General features: G+C 50.7%; 1 protein-coding gene across 5 annotated transcripts in view; it reads right to left on the reverse strand.

Annotated features, from left to right (window-relative positions):
* The window catches only part of Il16 (interleukin 16), an 80,214-nt gene that overhangs the window by 3,741 nt on the left and 56,411 nt on the right, over positions 1 to 20,062 (reverse strand). For 3 of the 5 annotated variants that reach the window (XM_075953038.1, XM_075953039.1, XM_075953037.1), the window contains exons 10-16: positions 18,137 to 18,269; positions 14,170 to 14,257; positions 11,783 to 12,264; positions 7,451 to 7,595; positions 4,085 to 5,153; positions 3,224 to 3,392; positions 1,238 to 1,339 (exon numbers count right to left, since the gene is read on the reverse strand). In XM_075953038.1, the coding sequence (XP_075809153.1) occupies positions 1,238 to 1,339; positions 3,224 to 3,392; positions 4,085 to 5,153; positions 7,451 to 7,595; positions 11,783 to 12,264; positions 14,170 to 14,257; positions 18,137 to 18,269 (2,188 nt within the window). Of the gene's footprint in view, positions 1 to 1,237; positions 1,340 to 3,223; positions 3,393 to 4,084; positions 5,154 to 6,850; positions 6,958 to 7,450; positions 7,596 to 11,782; positions 12,265 to 14,169; positions 14,258 to 18,136; positions 18,270 to 20,062 lie in introns of those variants that run through there. The other 2 variants (XM_075953040.1, XM_075953041.1) reach the window with 2 other exon arrangements.

Consider the following 20,062-nt stretch of genomic DNA (forward strand, 5'->3'; position numbering starts at 1 on the left):
CTGGATCAGGAAGTCAGAGGCCTGAGAATAACCAAGTCAGCAACTGGGGACCTGAAGCTGCAGGTGAGGGCAATAGCCCATGCTGGTCAGATCAACTAAGCCAGAATCGACTACAGGGCCACAAGGGAAGATGCCTAAGATACAGATCTGCTGCCCCTCCCCATGCTATCCCAGACTCTGGGTCCTGCAGAACAGAAGGCTGGGACAAGCTCCACAGACGCTGGATGAACACCATGGCGTGTGTGGCCTGCGCATAGCATAGTAACCATGTCCACAAGTGGATGAAAGCAGAGCAGCCCTTTCCTTTGCAAGCAATATGCCTTCCGTGGGCTCCTTTTTACATAGTAAGGAAAAGTCGACAGTCCTAGTCCGGAGCTTTAAAAATGCCCTGTGGTTATATAGTGTACCTTTCCAAATCCTAGTGACTACCACAAGCTGTATTTCCAAAGGAAATTATGTGCTATTTTACCAAAGTTGGCCCCAATCCATGTGTGTATATGTGCGCACACGTGTATGAACATGTGTGTGTGTGCAGCAGCGTGTGTGTGCACAAACATGAGGAGACCATAGGACAACCTCAGCTGTCACACCTCAGGCAGCATTCCCTTTGTGTTTTAAGACAGGGTCTCTCAGGAGCCTGGAATTGCCAAGTAGGCTAGGCTGGCTGACAGACAGCTGGGAGTCTGTCTTGGCTTCCTCAGCTCTGCGACTATAAACGTCCCTCCATTCCCACCTTTCCTTTAACCTGAGTTCTGGGAAGCAGGCCGAGCTTCCCATGCTTGCAAGGGAAGTGCTTTATTGATGGAAATATTTCCAGATTCTGTTCTCCATTTTTAAAGTATCCTCCACATAGTCTCAAGAATATAGGCATTAGGTATAAGACATACAAACGTTCCATTCATATGTTCTGGCGGAGAACATGCGCACGCAGACACGTGTGTGCATGTGTGCACATAAACTCACACAGACACAATACTTTTTAATGCTCCATGTGTATTTAGTGTTTGTTGTAATGTACTGGGGCCATTTAGGGTGCACAGAGACCTTTCTTCATGGAAAGGCATATAATGTCAAAGAGTTAAGTCTGGCTCAGATAGGAGCCCACACTGTGCCTCTTGAGAAAGTCCCAATGGCTTTCCTTTTAAACTCCTCCCCATCACAAGACCCCTTCCAGGCAGGTCTTCCCACCCACAGCAACCTACTCTGCCTCCGGCAGGCCGAATCCTGGGCCACTCACCGTGATCACCTTGTTTTCTAGATCCGCCCCTCCTGCCAAGCTGAACCCGAGGCCAGCGCCTTCTTCCTTGTGTAAGATGGTGACGTGAATGCTGTCTAATTGCTGTGGAGGAAAATGATATACGTTCACAAATGCCATACCGCAGGCAGCCGCGTGAACAATTTAACACGTGCTTTTGCAACATGCTGGCTTGTTTCATTAAACACCAGCTGGGCCAGAACTACCACCTCCTCAGGCTGCAGTTTCATCACACAGGAATTACAGGAAGCTTGGGAGGGGAAACAAATGTATGTAAGACAGCAAGCCCGGCTTTCTCTCTCTTACTCTCCCATTCACACCCAACTCCCACAGGCTGGGCTACACAAGGCTACGCCAGCTAGAGATCCAGCCAGGCTGGAAGATGCTGCTTTACCCTGACATTGTGGGACAAGGGCAGGTAGTGGGATTTGGGTCAAACTCTCGGGGGCCAGTGCTGTTTCACGGTTGCTGGCTTCTACTTTTTCCACAGGCATAGCAGCAGTGAGGGGCCCAGCTGGCACCTCGCTCCATTGTACATGGGTGTGCCAATGTGTACGCACACACGGGCACAAACAGAAACTAAGGGTCAGGAGCCAGGATAACCTAATTGCACTACCCAAAGGCAGGAGATTCCATTCTAGTCAAGGCTTGGAACCTGGAGCTTCGGTGCCCACAAGAGCCATAGAGGTCACACACGTAGGTAAGATGGATGGGCATGAGTAACAGGCACACAGGGAGAGCCAAACACATCCAATTTGGAGGAAGGCAGACTCAGGGCTACTGACTCATTCCCTTTAAACAAAACGGTAAGAAATCTCAGGTCTTATGACATCTGGAGTGTGAGAACTTTAAAAGACCAAGTAAAATTTATTTTCAAGGCCATGGTTCTTGGGCCACTAGTTGGTACAGGGCACTGGGAAATAAAAACATGGCAAAGCAGTCCCTTGGTCAAGGACTACCAGAGCCCCTGACTTGTAGGTCCTCTGCCATCTTTTAATGGGGAGTTCCTGGGACAGAAGGTTAACCTGAATGTAAAAGCCCCATTGACCCGACACTGGCCACATCTTAGGGATTATCTGCAGGCTTTGTTTTTTTTAATCCTATGGGTAACTGCCATGCTACAAAAAAAAAAAAGTATTCTACTAACATTTAGGCTCTGACCTTCAAGTTTTACCTCCAGCATGTTATTTGCATTGAACTGGGCTCTGAGGACTGGTGTGGCTTGTGCAGGCTACAAGTGATTAATGAGAACCACAGAGGAGAAACTACAGCCCGGAGGCATCTTAGAATCATCGAACTTAACTGCACCCTTGGCTTCAGAAAGGCAGCTGTGGAGAATCACAGCTTTCCAATAGAAAAGGAGAGTCCTCCCTCCCCATCTGCATCATCTCAGTGCAGGAACGGGTATGGACCCCAGCAGGCTTCCAGAGAGTGAGGTCCATGAGCCCCGCTTCTGACTGCTGGCTCTGGCTGGGTCGTTCCCTCTCTACGCACCTTCAGCTGAGTTCAGCAACAACCGAGCAAACGGGACTTTCCGAAAGATGCGGATGAAGCACAGAGGTCCTTTTGAGCTCACCTTGAGGTTCACCATGGAAATAATGAAAGCAGCCTCAGCGTGAGAGCCTACCTCCCCCATGCTGGTTACCACTGGTGGCTCTATGCCATGCAGCTTCTCTCTGGACACTCATGCCAGGTCCTCAGCCCATGGGATATTCACGCAGCACTAGACTTGAGTTTAGACGCATCATGAACCTCCCTTCTCATTCAGGAAATGGTAAAAGGATGTCAGGCCCAAGGATCTGCTCACACCCCTTGCCCTCGCCCACTGAACCATCTGATGCCAGCCCAATGACAAGCCTTGAGGACCATAAACTTCTTTAGCTACTTCCCCTCTTGGGCCCAGCTGAGATGGCCCCAACAGCCCACGGGGAGCCCATGTCCCTGCAGATGTGCACACAGGAAACCTACCTTCAGTGTTGCCTCGTCTAGGACTCTCACTTCCTCAATGAGTTTTTTCAGTTCTTCTGAGCTCAGCAGGGAGATAACTGACTGGCCAGGCTGAGAAGAGCAGTGGTCCCTGTCCTCAGTTTCCCCTGGCTCCGTGAGGCCTTCTGAATATTCTCTCAGCTCTGAAAGGCTTTCACAAACAGAGAGAACACCGTGGGAAAAGCGGGATTCTTGAACTACCCCATCCCACAAAGGACTCGGCGCTTCAGGAATTCTATTATTTGAGACGACGTAGTCATCTGCAGCAGCATAAGTAATAAATAAGTCACAGCTGATCTAAGAGGGCTAGACCCGTCCCAGCCCTGCTGGAGAAGGCCTCAGATCCCCCGACCAAGCCACATGTCTGTGAAGCAGATCTCATCCACCTCCTAATTCCAGCCAAAGAGAGAAGCCGGGTGCACAGGGCAGGACTCCGCTCATAGAGTAAGGGCCAGAACGGAAACAGGACTAAACGTCTTTACTCCCTGCCTAGGTCCTGGGACCATTAAAAAGCAAAACAGATTCTTGTTGGAGAGCATCTCCTGGCCTCACCCAGTGCTCCATAAGTTGAGAGCGGGCCTTTCAGATATGCATCCACCTTGTGGATATTGTGGGCCTGGTTATGTCCCCTACTTCCCATCCAAGTCAAGTCAGAGGTTGTGTAAACAACTCCTTCACATGGAGGACAGAGCTACAATGCACACGTGTACACATACACATGAGGTGAAAAGACTTTTTAACTAGCATAACTGAGAAACGTTAATATATAATATAGATAATTGCCATATAATATAGACTAGAAGAATGGGGACAGTGGAGAGCAAGCAGGACACAGACACTCACTTGAGGGAGAACCCTGTGTCCGAGGCAATGACTTCACCAGGACCTTCTGGAGCTGTGTTGTTATCAGAAGGTGACTTTGGAGATGCCCTTTCCTTGGGGATGCAGGCAATCTGGCCACAGGAGACGGAAGACGGGAGGCACAGCAGGGATTTCATGACGGCTGATGATAACTGACTACTGATGGAATAGAGCTTACTGGCCTTTTCGTCCAGGAGCTTTGTCTCACAGGACTGGGTCCTGGTCAGGGGGAAGCTCCGTGCCCGCTGACTTGGCATCTTGATGCCCGGGCCTTGAGCATCCTCAGCCAGCAGTCTCAGGAGAGGGTCTGGGGAGAGAGCTTTGGGGCTGGGTCTCTGGCCTGGGGGAGGGGACTCAGACACACCTGGGTCCCTGACCTCGGAGGTGTTAGTGAAGCCTGTGGCTATTGGCTCTGTTGCTGCCTGCCTGTGCTTAGCAGAAACTGTAGGCCCTCGCCCCGGCAGACCAGAAACCCGTCCTCCATCTTGTTTTCCTGGAAGTTTGGTGGTCTCCCCAGAGGCGGCCTGCAGGCTCAGTCTCTGGACTCCTCTCTCTGGCAGTTGTGAGGAGCCAAAGTTTTCAAAGGAGCTGATTCTCTGCCTGATGGAGGAGGAGGAGGCCTGTGAGTGTGGCCCCGATAACTCCCTGGAAACAGGTGCTGGCTGAATGGCCGAGGCTACATCCGGAAGTCTTCTGGAGTCTGGGACACGATTCCTCAGACCTTTTAGGCTCTGACGAAACCAGGCTGGCTTGGGGGCTACCGGGGGCCCCTTCTTCACAGTACAGCCATCCGCCGACTTGTGAACCCGGGGAGCACCATTGGCAGTATCCATTTTTGACAGGGCCCCCTCTGGGTGACCCTGTGTCCCATCCTCTTCTCCCAGGCTGGTGGTGGGCTGCAGTGGCATTTGGTTATGGTTCTCACTCATGATAGGGCTAAATAAGTTTTTGATGCAGTCGGAAATTCTAACCCAAGGGTCTTCGGTGCTGGTGTCAAAGCTATAGTCCATCCGAGCCTGCCTCTTCAGCAGCGGGTGTTTTCCTGGTGACGCTGGCGGGCAGAAACAAAGCCAGACCTGAGCAGAGCACCTCACTGGGGATTTTCTCTGCAAATTCAAGTTACGATGCTGAAGACCCCTGGGGCAGAACACAGTGGGCACGCTAGGGGCCAGGGCCAAGGGTTGTCACCTAAGTGGAGTGCCAACAGGCAGAACTGAAGAGCCAGAGGAGAGACCCTTCTATAGCATCTTAACATCCTAGAACTGGACGTGTTCTTGGGAAGTACCTGCTCTGTCATTTGACAAGAGAGGACTCTAGCAATCAAGACGGATGAGGGGCCAGGGTGGTCAGGGTCAGACCAGCAGTCCAGACCCCCTGCCACCTCACTGCCACCTCACTGCCCGCTCAGAGGCCCTCTCCACCGTCTAAAGTGGTCACCCAGATCACTTACGAGAAATGAGAAATGAAAGCAATTCTTTTGCTTTTTAAACCTCCACTCCACAAGCCTCCTGTGGGTCACCCTATTTGACCTGGACTGTCCGTGTCACTCAAGAGCAGGAGGGATGACTGTGCCTGCCGGTGGGGTGCACACAACTTACTGAGGCTCGCTCCTTTCAAAGGCACATGGCACAGCTATGCACCTGGTACCTGCTCCTGAAGTCGTGAAGTTGCAGGAGTGAGAGGCTCTGCCCACACTCCGGTCACGGAACAGCTTGCTTGGAAAATGAGTTTTTCTCAATCAGAAGAACTGATTAAGCTCTTCCAGGTAGAGAAAAAAACAAAGCTATGTGTCACCGATTTTGAATTTGGGCTCTACGTTGGAATCCGAAAGGTCCACTCCTCAGTTCTGAGGTGATATATCTGGCTGCAGTCTGGGCATTTGGGATGTGGTAAGTCCCACAAGGTGTCTCACTGTGTCACCTGCTTTGTGACCATGATATCCTCTGGCTGCTCTGTCCAAGGGGCAACATGGCAAGAGCTTCCTCAGAATAAGATGGCAGACATTAAATTGACATCTACCTGCGTGGGCAGGGGGAACCCTGCACTCGGCTCCCTTCCCTATAAACAGGGGTGGTTGGCCCCTGAGTGACATTCAAGAGGGATGTCACTGTCAGTCCTCTGTGTTTCTCACGCCTCAGCCTCGTCTGCTGAAGACCAGGCCGCTTGGGCCGCGTGTCTCAGGGAGAGCCTTCATGTAAGAATGAGCCCTTGTTTGAGGAACACCGCTCCCTCCCGTCTCTTGCCACAGTGCCTCAAGGGAAGCAGAGCAATGAACCCTGATGACACCAAAGAAGAGCCATACACGACTGTGAAGCCCTGGGTGGGTACTAGTGACTCCGGGACTTCAGCAAGGTGGTCGTCCTTAAGACTGTTTCTGCATTTACAGATTGCTCAGTTATAAGGAACTGGTATGGTAAGGATTAAGAGTCCAAAGCTCTACAGGCAAACCCTCTGCAGATGAGGGTGTGTCCTCAATTAGGATAACCAAGGGAAGGGAGGGTGGGGAAGTGGAGTCTCCCTCAGTGGGGCACCTCTCTGGGTGAGATGTCTAAATCATTCCACTTACATTGTCCTTTGCTCTCCAGAGGCCTCTGTGTGCTTAAGGGATGTGGTTTGTAGCTTCCCCGTTCACCCCTCTGCCACACTGGGAGCTCCTCAGGGCAGGAACCTGTCTGGAGCATCCCTTCCTCCCTCATCCCTGGCCCCAAACACAGCCTCACACACCCCTAGCCGCAGTGAGTCACATACCTGCATTCTGTGTGGTCTTTAATACTTGCTGACCAGTGAACGAGCCCACAAAAGCAAAGTAGACTGCCCAGGATCACTGTTAAAGAAGGGTAAACCCAGGATCCTCTGCTCTTTCTAGTAAGCCAGTAAGTACTCAGACTATGGCGTTGTATTGAGGTGCACCACTTGGACCTACCGCCGCTATCCACCTCCCGGATGTGGTGACCATCCGCAAGCACCGCTCACGCTTTTCCCATGCTGCACGCTCAGGTTCGAGCATAATGGATGACGTACGCTGTCCTGCCGACACCCGGGGAATGCAGTTGCTCAGGGTTGCTGGGTGAGCTATAATCTTTGGCCATCTTTCCCTGTAGACCCCTCCAGAGTGGCCGGCATCTGTACCACCATCTCCCTGAAATCACTGCTTCAGCCAGGAGCATTGCCCCTGTCCTCCTGCCCCAGCACCCCGGAAGCCTCACTGTCCCTTCAACCCCAGTCACTGGCGGTGTCCACTGTGTCCATGCAAGGCCCTGACCTCAGCCCAAACTCTAGGTTCCTGCTTGATCCCTAGCACTTTCTCCAGGAAGACCTTCCTTCTGGAAGACCCCCGCGGGGGCTCACCTGGACTGGCACTCCTCCTTGGCTCCCCCTCTGTAGAGGACGAAGGTTGTATGCTGACTGCAGGCCCTGGGCAGCAGGCAGCGGTGCACGGGCTTCTCCTGGCTGTGTCTTCCTGTCGCAGCGGAGGCAGCAGCTCTCTGGTTTCCTGTGGTGTAAACAGGAAGCCAGACCGTGTCAAAACGGTAGCCTCCAGCTGTGAGAAGGCAAGGCACTCTTTGATGAGGACTTGAAAGTGAGTATTGAGACACCTCTAGAGGGACATTCGCAGCAGCAGCAGCAGCGGTGGGGAAGGGTTGCTTTCCCCCACACTGGGCTGTTGCTGCACAGTTAACCCCACTTTGGATGCTCTGGTAATCCTAGGCTTCCAACAACTTGCTGGGCTCAATATGGGCATGCGTCGCAGACACTGGAAGTTGCTGGCCATCTGTGATGGGCACAAGAGGTGGGGAGGGGAAAGATGCTGGGACTACTTTGCTTACAAAAGCATGCTGGCCCACTACCTGACCCGGGAAGGGGCCAAAGAAACCGCCCTCTAAGGCTGCCTACGTTAAGACCTAGGACCGCTCAAAAGAAAAGCATGTCACATGCTTCCCTCATTGGCTTTAAGTTTTTCAAATGACGTTCTTGACTGTGTTCACGGCACACACAGGAAGATCAGAGGACCATGTGTGGGAATTCCTTCTCTCCTTCTACCACATGGGCCCCGAGGATCGAACTCACGTCATCGACTTGGTGATAAGCACCTCTACCCGCTGGGCCTGCTTGTCAGTCCCAGTCTTGTTTCTTTTGTTTGAGGCAAGGGCTTATGGGTCCTAGGCTAGCCTCAAGCACTCTGTGTAGTCAGAGATGGCCCACTGCTCCCGCATCCATGTCCCCAGCCCATAGATTCCAAGTGTTAGAGATCAAATCCGGGCTTCTTGTCTACGAGGAAAGCACCCTACCAACTGAGCTCCACGCGGAGATTCCCGGGGTACTTAGTATCTAGTTCTGTGTTCTGGCTCCCTCTGCAGCACCTAGAGTGACACCGCCGATCTAGTGCAGATTTTTTCCTCCGTGGAGATGGCTGCTGCCTCCAGATCCTTCTTAAAAACAGCCTGTGAGGAACTGGACCAGGTACCGAGTAGCCACCTACAGTTTAGGTAGAGTCACCATACAGCCTGAGTGAGGGTCAGGGTCCAGGGGCAGCAGAGGGCAGCTGGACCCCAGCAGCACGGAAGGCTTGCTAGAGAAATGCTTTGCATATGGTTCTGGAGTAAAACTGAGACTTTGCCAGGCAACCAAGCACGGTGCCCCATAGAAGATAAGGCCCATCTAAATGGTGCTTGCAACACGTTTGCAGGGAAGAGAAATGTTCTGTGCTGGGGCGGCTCCCAAGTCCTGTTCATTGAGGAGTCAGGTCACGATGGGCCAGGGGACAAGGCTATAGGCCTTCATCCAGAGGAAGGAGAGAAGCAGGAGCATTTGCCTCATTTAGGATTAACCTAAGACATGCCAAATGTCCAGGGTCTCAGATTTAGTGTCTATGCTGTCTGCAAACATTCTTTGGGAAAGAAAGAACTGGAACAGTTGGAAAGTGACCACAGTCATTGACCAGCCCAAGCTCTAGGGTGGAGACTTAAGGGAGTGTTCAGAAACATTGAAGGTCAGAGCCTCCAAAGGCTTTCCTGAGCTAGTTCCCTTAGCACTTAACAGTAAGCCAATAAAAACATCTGGGCTTCTCCAAGATGTTTACCACACAGGAAAACTCACTGCACCCTGTTAGGGGCTCTGTGAGGTGACTGTTGAGTGCTTTTACAGAAAGGCATAGCCAATGCTAGGACGGCATCTTGGAAAAGACCCTGATGTACGCCCGTGGTGGTTGGAATGAGAATGGCTCCCATAGGCTCATATATTTGAATGTTTGGACCCCAGTTGGTCGACTGTTTGGGCAGGGTTAGGGGGTGTGGCCTTGTTGGTGAGGTGTGTCATTGGGGGTGGCCTCTGAGGTTTCAAAAGTCCAGACCATTCCAGTTCTCTCCCTCTCTCTCTTTTGGTGTGCCCCAAATAGACTAGGCTGACTGGCAGCAAGGACCAGGGATCCGCCTCTGCCTGCATCTGCCTCCCTGTGCTGGGTTGCTGTTGTTGTTTTTGACAGGGGTTCTGGGACTTCACTCAGTCCCCTATGCTTCTCTTCAGGCCTTTTACCAATGAGCTACCTCCTCCAATACCTCTGACATCGTATTCTCTTTGGAAGAGGTCGTTAAAGTCAATTCTAAAATTAATTTGACTTCTGAACAAAATTTTTTCAGGCAAATGTTTTCTGGCTCAGTGCTTGGTGAATGAGAGGGAAGGGAGGAAAGAAAGTAAGAGGGTGAGAGATACGGACTCAGCAGAGAAGACAATATAGTTTTCTTCAATGTATGTATGGTGAGACAATGTGAGTGCAGTGCCCACAGATGCCAGAAGGGGGCATAAGACTCCCGAGAACCAGAGTTACAGGCACCATGTAGGTGCTGGGAATGGAGCTTGGATCTTTTAGAAGAGCAGCCATCTCTCCAGCGCCGTGCGAAATACCTTGAAGGTCATTTTGGTAGAGGACATTGGATTGTCTTCAGTGACATCAAATGGGAAATATGCCTAGACTGCCGTACTATCTGCTTGCAAAGGGTCTTAGAGAGAAAAGACAGCAGAAAGGTCCTAGAGAGAAAAGACAGCAGAAAGGCCAACTAGAGAAGAATGTAGGAAGAGGAGAAGAGAGAGAGGGAGAAAGTGGAGAGAGTGCAAGACAGGTTGAACATAGAACCACAGGCAACAAGAGCCACTCAGACAGGCCCAGGAGTGGCCAAGGACGTGTTAAGCACGGTGCATAAACTCAATTGCTTCCTGTTTTCTGCCAGGATAGAATCCTGTCTTTGTGCTGGCTCTCCCAGCACAACAATGCTCTGCTGGTTGTATGAATATGTTACAGAAGGGTTTGCTGGCCCTGGGAGACAATGCAGAGAGGACGGGAAAAAAAAAGAAGAAAAAAGGCAGTCACAGAATGGCCTTTGTGTTAGTGGGGACCATGTTGCTGGGGAGGACAGGGAAGGAAGCCAAAGGCAGGGTGGGGCAAATTGCTCAAGATGTGGGATGCTGAGTCTGAGAGAAAGCAGTGCGTGTGTGCTGCACCTGTGTGAACTCATGCCCAAGTGTCTTTGTGCTGTATTTAACACCTGGCTCCTTGCCTGATTGTCCCCGTAGCCCTGTAAAAAACCTGCTTCCTCTGCCGACTGCCTAACTTGGCAAGGCTCCCTGCCTTACATGGGCCCCACCCAATCAGGCGGCCCAAGGGCATCATGGTGCACCTGTTCTCCTGCAGGAAGAAGGCGAAGAGTCTACCTTCTCACCTACCTGCTTCTGATGTGCCTTCTCAGACTCAGAAGCAATGGTGTATTTGCTGAAGTGGGGGTCAAGGAAGCAGATCCACGGGCTAGCCCATCCCTGGTTGCTAGCCAGCCCTGCCCTTCAGCTGTCTGAAAGGCTGCACTTCCTGTTTGGTAATGGCTCCTCCTTTCCTCCACTGTGCCTTAGCTAGGGAACTCAAGACGTCCCTCCCCACAACCACCTCACCCAAGTTTGTCAACCTGCAATTTAGCTTCCTCTAGGGGATTCCCAGAGGCCTTACTTTACACGCTATCTCTAGCAATGTGAACTTCAAAGTTCCTTTTCTGGTAACTGGGACCCTCGCCCTCAGACTCCTGCAAAGACGAACTGAGACGGTTTGCATAAACATATCTAGCATGGTGCCCTTCGTTAAAAGTTTCACCAGCTCCTTTTTTCTGTCCACCTGCCTTCCCTGAGGAGTGGGGCTGAGGGAAGAAGGTCTTGACAGGGTGATGTGGATGGTGGACCGCTAAACACTGAGGGGGATGTAATTCTCACAACAGCCGGTAGAGGGAGGCACTCAAAGAAGCGCCAAGTAGCGCTAGTCTCCCCACCTATGGGAGAACGAGTAATGTGACCAGTTTCTCACAATCGCCTTGCATTCCCACAGGCAATTAGTCATCCCTCGCTTTTAGTTATTTGGGTGACAGTTGTGGGTAAGCAGAGCACCTGAGATTCCCTGGCTCAGCCTTCCCAACACGGAGTGACCCTGCTGCGGCTTCGCCACGCTGAAAAAACTCTGAACGCTATTGCCAACAGCTGGCAGGCCCAGGACTTCCATTTTGGTCCTGCGAAGTCACGTGTCTCTCCAGCGTGGGCCTAAGAGTGTTTCTCTACGCCAAAGTACAGGAAACCTGAAGATATTTCTAAGGCTCAAGGGCAGCTGCTCAGACGCAGGGGACACGTGTCCCACCGCGCACACCCTCCTACCTGGCTGCATGTGGGCAAGGTGTGGCCAGAAGGGTCTGTGACCTTCTCTTCCAGTTTCTTCTGAGTTTCGCTGTCATTTTTAAAGTATTTTCTGGGTGGAGGCTTGGGTTTGGAGGATGTCGGCTTTCTCACCAAAATCTCAAAAGATTTCTTCAGTCTCAGTGGCGGATGGCTGTCTCTTTCCAGGCTCTCAGGAAGGGGTGGGCTCTCCTGCTGAGGCCTGGATAGGACCCCGGGATGGGGCTCTTGCTCCTGCCCTGGGGGCAGACTGGGGCTGGGGGTGCAGCCTTCCCTCTCAGAAGGCTGTGGCTCCGCACCTGCGCTGCAGGGACTTCCCCCGGGTGACCCAGACATGTAGCTGCTGTCGCTGCTGGAGCGGACCATGATCTTCTGGGCCCTTCGATGCGGAGGTGCCGAGTGCTTCTCGCGTTCCTTCTCCAAGGTGGGCCGCCCATGCCAGCTGCTCTCCAGCCTTTTGACACCTGCACAGGGAGCACAAGGAGACACCTTAGTTGAGCCTCAGAAGAGCAGACACCCCTGAGGCTGCAGGTAGCAAGCGCTCTGTACGACCCACTGCTCAGTGGCGGGCCACCTCAGATTCGGAGCTTGGCAGCCTTGGGTTTGGGCTCCCCCATGCCTTCTCTAGTTTCTACCTGAGAAAATTATTCGGCCTTTCTGGGCCTGCAAGTGACAGACACAGAAGTGCACCGTTCAGGCCCCCAGCATGGCCCATCATGTAGGAGTTCGGTGTCCCCGCCGTGGGGAAACTGGTGGCTAGCTGTTAGCTGTGAGCTTTGGGGCTTTTCAGCTGCAGGGAGATACTGTACTTCTGTGAGAACAGCCCAGTCTCAGGGCCTGGTGGAAGTGAGGGTGGTTTAGACCGAGCTAGCCATTGCTGCCGACTGGGGGTAAGCCGAATGGATCATGCTGACTATAGGGGCCCAGGGATGGCTGATTCCAATTCCACCAAGCTCCACTTCTCTATTCTGCTCCCTTGCATAGTAGCGGACCCCCAGCTAACCTAAAGGACATCTTAAACACTGCACTCTGCCTGTGTCCCCTTCCTGGGAGGAGGCTAACACTCCACTTCTGTGTGTGTGTGTGTGTGTGTGTGTGTGTGTGTGTGTGTGTGTGTGAAAGGGGCTGCAATTCCAACGTTGCCCTGCTTGCCTCGCAGTTCACTAGCGAAGGAAAAGAACATGTGGACATGCTTTGAGACCCACACCCGATGGGGTACCATCTTCTTCCAACAAAAGAAGTGAAGCCACAGCCCCGCCCCCTCTCTCTTACTTTCTGTCTCACACACTGCGGTTTTCTGAGCAGTGGCACCTACACATCCCAAGATGCTGTTCTTTCTAGTGGCAGATAGTCGCAGGTACCCCTTTCCAGAAGGGACTGGGAGCCATGGAGGCCTGGTTGTATGTGGGTTCATTTGGTGCAGTTAGGAGAGCCAAAAAGGCTCCCACGAGAAAGCACTGAAGCCAGCAGTATTGGACCCAAGCACCCTTTAAGGAGGAGCTTTTTGCTTTATCTCGGTTGTAGGATAACATGTCTTTATTTGAGAAACCTAAAACACTAAAGGAAGGTATGAAAGCAACATTGCCCTGCATCTAATCACCGTACCTTCTACCACTGTAAGCAGTGAGCTCATGAGGTGGGGGTGCTCCCTGTCAACCCCCGTGGGCTTCTTTACATCTGGGGTGAGTGGAGCCCTAAGGAGGACCTAGTGGAAACACAGTGTGGTCTTGCCGTTTCCTCTGAATGTTTCCCACACACTTCAGCCTCCTTGCCAGCATCAGTGCTAACTCTTCAGGACAGCCTGGACATGCATGCCCTGGGACAACCCGGAGAATGCTCAAAGGCTAAACACAGGAACCACCTAGAGAGCCAGGTTCCTGACCCCCTGAGACCAGTTTCTTTATGTACTGGTCATGTGTCTTTGGCAAGGAGCCTTCCAGGGTCTCCCTTATTCTGATACCATGTACATAAAAAATCAGATGTGAGGATGGGGTCGAATAATATAGCAGGTCGAGATTAATTAGGGATTTTTCGATGTCTATTATAACAGATTAGGAATTGCAAACCCAAAGCCTACGGGGCATTATGCAGGCAAGGCAGTCTGGCGGGTGATGAAAGGGTTGGGAATGACCGCTGAGCACCTGCCGCATTTAAAACAATACAAACCTTGTACTTTGTGCACAAAGCAAAAATGAGAGCCAGACTTTACTGGCGAGCCCCTGTCTTTCTACCGTCGTTGTCAAATGCCACGCGTACGCACCATGACTGTTCTCATGCTGCTGAGGCAGAGGGTGGGTTAATAGCTAAATCCCCAACTTCCTAAGGAGGCAGAGATATTTTAAGGGAACCTCCACCACCACGCCCCTCACCTTCCAGGCTCCACTGGTGCCTCTCCTTTCCAAATTTGATGCCTTCCACAGCCTGAGCCACAGCTTCCTTGAGTTGCTGCTCAGAAACCTGGAAAAGATCCACCATCAATTCAAGCAAGAAGAGGAGGCAGGTGCAGCAGATTCCCAAGACTGTACCTACCATGCCCAGGGCTTCCACTTTCCACTCTGCAAAGAGCTGGCCAATTCAGCTTCCAGAAGTGCCCTGGGTATCAACAAGCCCCCAGGGTCCTCCGGGTGTTTTGTGTCCATCAATAAAGGAATGTCCATTGATCCCCTTGGTTCTCCAACCTTTTCCTCACTACTGTGAAACTCTAGGCAAAGTCACCATTTCGTAGTCTACTTCTGGAAGCTATTCCCTTAGCAGTGATGTAACCTCAGAGTCACGGTCATCGCCATGACCATTATAGGGCCTGTGCTATGCTCACAAGCCATTAGTCCCCTCACAGTAACAGTTAATTGTGAGGGGCTGGTTCATCACTTGAGAGCACTGGCTGCTCTTCCAGAAGACCAGGGTTGGGTCCCCAGCACTCACATGGTGGCTAACAATTGTTTGTAAGTCCTAAGGGATACAACACCCTTTTCCGACTTCCTATATACTGCATGAATGTAGCACACAGACAGAAGCAGGCAAACACCCATACACATAAAAATGAATAAAAAACAAATAAGGAAAGAAAAGAATAAATGAATGAACGAATGAATGAGATGATAGATTGATTGACTGATAAAGTGTGAGTTTAGAAATCAAGCAGACATATATCTCATGCCAGTTTCTCCATCGTCTAGACGCAATATACTTAGACACAGCTTAACCTTCTAAGCCTCAATTTCTTGTTCTATAAACTATAACAGTAAGAATCTTCACAGGGTGGAAAGAGGGTATTTTATAAAATAAATTATTGGTAACCCAAATATGAGAAACAAAAGAGGAAATAAATTTCCTAGGCAGGGGAGATGGCTCAGAAGCTAAGAGCACATATGCTCTCATAGAGGACCAGAGTTCAGTTGCTAACAGCCATGCTGGGCAGCATACATCTGTCTACAGGAAACCCAGTGTTCTGACCTCTGATGGCACCTACATACACACACACATACCCACACATTGATACATATACATACACAAAATTTTAAACAGTTAAAATAAATTATAAAAAAATTAACACCAAAATTTTAAAGTATGCATTCTAAGTCAATAGACTGAAACGACAACTCTCAAAATGGGAAAAATACTTGCAAATCACGTATCTAGTGAGCAGTTAAAACCCAAAATATAAAGACCAGTAACAAAAGCCAAAATTTATTTAAAAATTAAGCAAAAGACTTGGGGGAACATTTCTCCCAAGAAAATATACAAATGGTTGACAAACTTGTGAAAAGGTATTCAACACCACTGACCACTGGATGAAAATATCAGTCGCAGAGAAGTGTCCACTTCACACCCATTAGGAGAGCAACTCAAATATAAAAAAAACAGAAAAGAACAAGTCTTGGAGCTGGAGAAAGACCTCTGTGGTTAAGAATGCTTGCTGCGCTTCCAGAGTACCAGAGTTTGGTTCCCAAACCACACTGAACAGATCCAAGACATCCAAAATCCTCTTCGAGCCTCTCCTGGTACTGTACTAATACATACACGTATACACACACACACACACACACACACACACACAAAATAACAAGTCTTGGCAAGGCCATGGAAGAACTGGAACTCTTGAGCACTGTTGATGGGAATGTAAAGCGGTTCAGTGCCTATGGAGGGCAGTATAGAGAGTCCTTAAATAATTAAAAATAGAAATAGCAGATGACCCACATCTGGGTATACACACAAAGGAATACTAAATAAATAGACGGATAAATAATAAATAAGAGCAGGTGTGGTGGCTTGTGCCTCAATCTCAGCACTTGGGAGAGTGAAACAGGAGGATTGCTTCAAGTTTGAGGTCAGCTCGAGCTACATGGTGAGTGTCAAGGCCAGCCTCAACTACCGTGTGAGACTAGGTCTCAAAAAAAAAAAACCAAGAAATTAAAAAGCATCTCAAAGTCATGTATGCGTCCTGTGGTCTTTTTTGCATTGCTGCAAGAGTGAAAAGTAGAAATAAACAGCTATCCATTGAAAGCTGGGTGCCTGAACAAAATGCAGCCTAGGCATGCAAGGCAACATTAGTCAGCCTTCAAAAGGCAGGCAGATGGCAGAGGTTATGACAAGGATAAACCTTAAATGACTTGAGGCTGTAACGAAAGGGCCAATGTGCCATGGTTCTGCTAATAAGAGGTATGTAGGCAAAACAGAACACAGAAAAGTGATGACCAAGGGACACGGGGAGGGAACTGTTTAATGGGTAGCGTTCAGTTTCTCAGGGCGAAGTTTGGTGGTGGTTGCACAACAGTGTGGGCGGCCTTCAAGCCACGGACCTATCCGCCTGACTGCCTGTCTCTGTGACTCATAAGCTGTGCTCATAGGCCTTTCAAGTCTTGCTTTCCTCGTTTGTGAACGGGAGCTTGGCAAACGCGACTGACACACACAGGGGAAAGGTCAATAAACAGCTGGAGTGACCACTGCCAGGTTCCCCAAGGTGCTCTCACCTATCTATAACCATGGCATCAAGTCTCAAGTCTAGGACCAGCCTGGATATCACGGCAACATTGACCCTCAGGGTAGCTGCTTATGGGGTGTTTCTATCTGGATATTCTACAGACATCTACGCCCCCATCATGCTACCCCAACTCCTAGGTCATTGTCTCCTATCCCAATCCCTTAGTCATGTTCTCCTTAGCCCAAAGCTAAGGAGCTAGGAGCTACTGCTGAATCTTCCCAAGTATGGCTTCGAATTCCTTCTTCTGTAGTCTCTCTCCAGGCCTTCTGTGTAGACCAGGGCCTCGCCATCCATTCCCTTCTACTCTCTGCCCACGCTACTCTGTCCAAAGGTTGGAACGACCAACTATGAACCTGTTACATGTTGCAGGAGGTCCTCCCACTCCTCCAGCCTATAGCTGCTGAGATACCAGCCCATTGGGGCGTGGTCTCTCTCCCTTTAAAAAAGCGGCCACTTCCCTCTCCTCTCTCTCTTCACTTCCTGCTCTGCAGGTGACTAGACTCCCTTCCTGGTTGCGTAGAGGGCTGTTGTCTGGGATAGAGATCTGTAAGTTTTTTCCTCTTTAAATAAATACTACCCTATTAATCTTAATTCCAAACTGGTGTGGCATTGTTTGTGACTTACGCCTTCAGTTACATCTAAAGCTTCTGGCCTGTAGCTCCTCACCAGGTCCAGAAAAGAGCACAGAATGTCAGCCGTGTGGCAACACCTCATGGACCAATCCCAGCCAGCATCGGCTCTCAATCTCACCTGGTCCACAAAACCTGCCATCCACTCTCCAGCTGTGGCCAGTCCCTTCAGACTCTGAATTTGAACTTTGTGCTCCCCCACGCAGGAATGACTTTCTGCAGCCCCCGTCTAGAGACACCTAAACTCTAGCGGGCTCTGCTTTATTGAGCTCTCCTCTTCCGTGTCAGTCTCTTTATTAAGGCCACATGCTGATTCGGGACTCTGCACCATCAGCTTGCTTGTCTCTCAATCCTCATGGCTGAGCTGTCTCTCAATCCTCATGGCTGAGCTCCAGCTATTCCCATTATGACTGCCCACCAGATAGACACATAAATAGAGCTCTTCTGTTTGCTCTATAGGACCCTGGGATTCTGTCCTCCTACCCTAAACTTGTAAATTAGCTATAAGGTTTTCCTAAGTGGCTAACCATTGCTTCTGCCGTCTAGGAGTTTGTCGGGGGGGTCTCTGCTGCAGAGATGTGTTCCCACAGATAGTCTGAACAAGTTTAGGGAAGTAGGGTTCAAACCCTAGCCAGTGACATCCCTGTTTCCATTCGGCTCTTGTCCTGACTTTAATATTGAGAGAGAGAGAGAGCCTGGGCAGAGGAAAGCCCGGCGGCACGTTACCTGTGGGTCTGGATGTCGGCTCACGATGATGGGAACGGGGCCAGGGTCACAGTGGCTCAGGATTCTGTAGACTTCATTGAGGGTCATGCAGTGCACTGGAGACTCGTTGATTTCCACGATCTCATCACCACACCTGTGAAAAACACCCACAGGAACCTCAAAATAAAACAAATGACTGTAGCAGAAAGAGGGCCACTTCTCTATTTAATAACCTACTTCCTTCAAGGCTGCTCACGACATCTCAGCAAGTAGACTTTCTATACCGCCTGACCAAAACTCGGAACAGGGTGGGACAAGCAGCCATCTGCTCCTGTTACTGTGGGCCATAGTGTGGCCAGTGTTTCACATCCAGAGCCGTCCAGAGTAGACAGAAGCTCACCTGTCTCGATTTCCCTCGCCTTCTCTTATTGACCTGATCAGGATTGAGGATGCGGTTTATCCCCTCTAGCCGATTAGCCAGGGTGTAACTCATCACACCCTGGGCCTCGGTGTCCTCAGAAGGAGAGCGGCTAGGAGGAAGGACTGGGCAGCGTGTGCTAAAGGTAAAGGAAATGATGGAGGTGCGATGCAGCAGAGGTCCTTGTGAAGAGAAGCAAGGATAGCAGCCGAGGACTTGTTTTAGTTCCAAGATGGGGCACTAGTTACTGTCAACTCCTGTGCTTTACATGAGTACCCTGCAAAGGCCCTGAGAACCAGTGCAAACTTTAGGAGCTGGGGCCCAGGGCAAGCCCCTCTGGTTACTGGGGATGCACCTTTACAGGGGACAGTGTGACCCTGTCCTCATCTCTCTTTCAGAGTTCCAGCCTGGAGGTGAACACTTGTTCTCCCATCATGTGTTTCCACGTCACAGACCGACACGGAGTGGGGCGGGTCAGACACACGTGGACCTTCTGACGCTAGGAGTCACGATAACCTTTCTTCTTATATACCGACACCCTCAGGTGTTTGCTATGTAACAGAAGACTGGCTGATGTAACCACTGACACAGAAAAAGAACCCAACTAGAAAAGACAGGATTGCTGATATAAACCATCATGGCTGGTTGCATGTCAACTTGACACTAGCTAAAGTCACCAGAGAGCAGGGAGCCTCAACTGAGAAAATGTGTCCAGAATATCAGGCTGGAGGAAGCCTGAGGAGCATTGTCTTAATGGATGGGGAAGGACCAGTCCATTGTGGGTGGGGTCATCTCTGGGCTGGAGGTGCTGGGTTCTATAAGAAAGCAGGCTGAGAAGGACTGGAGTCTCCTTATTCTGCATCCCCTGCTGTGGCCCCCTGTTCCCTTCTGTGTTTCTGCTAAGCTGAGACCCTTATTGTGCCAAGATGATGCCTGTTCTCTAGGTATAATGGAAGACCTCTGCCCACGCAGCACAGAACAGTCCTCACCCCACTGTGGGCCTCCGGGAGAGGGCAAAAGAGCTAAAGCAAGCACCCTAACTTGGCAGGGGGTCCTCCAACCCTGCAGCTAGATGCCCTGGCTCTGGAGTCAGGTCTCCCAGCTTCACTGCTGGACCCCTATCCCTGCAGCTGTATCCCAAGCACAATAGCAGTGGTTGTCCTGCAGAGGGCAGCACAGATCAGTTTCCAGCTCAGACCTGCTATCCAGACACCACCTGAGGTGGGTTTGCCTTCCTACACTGCAATCCCGGAGAGGGGGAATTAAAGCAGGGCAAAAGTCTCCTGTTTACAAAGGCAGCGCACGTCCTCATGAAAGATACATTTGTCCCTCTGGCAGACCTCAGCATCACTGTGCAAGTGTTGTACTGGGTTAAACTGAGATAACGATTTCTACCCAATCAGGTCGCTTGCTGTAGGCAGAAGTTCTATGGAGAGAGGCGGGACTGCAGCCTCTATCTGAAATTATTCTGCGCTCTTGGCGAGGGTGTGCATGAGCCACAGCTGGTTTGCTCAAAACACTCTGTTGTG

This window comes from Microtus pennsylvanicus, chromosome 18 (assembly GCF_037038515.1).
Source record: "Microtus pennsylvanicus isolate mMicPen1 chromosome 18, mMicPen1.hap1, whole genome shotgun sequence".
Classification (NCBI taxonomy): Eukaryota; Metazoa; Chordata; class Mammalia; order Rodentia; family Cricetidae; genus Microtus; species Microtus pennsylvanicus.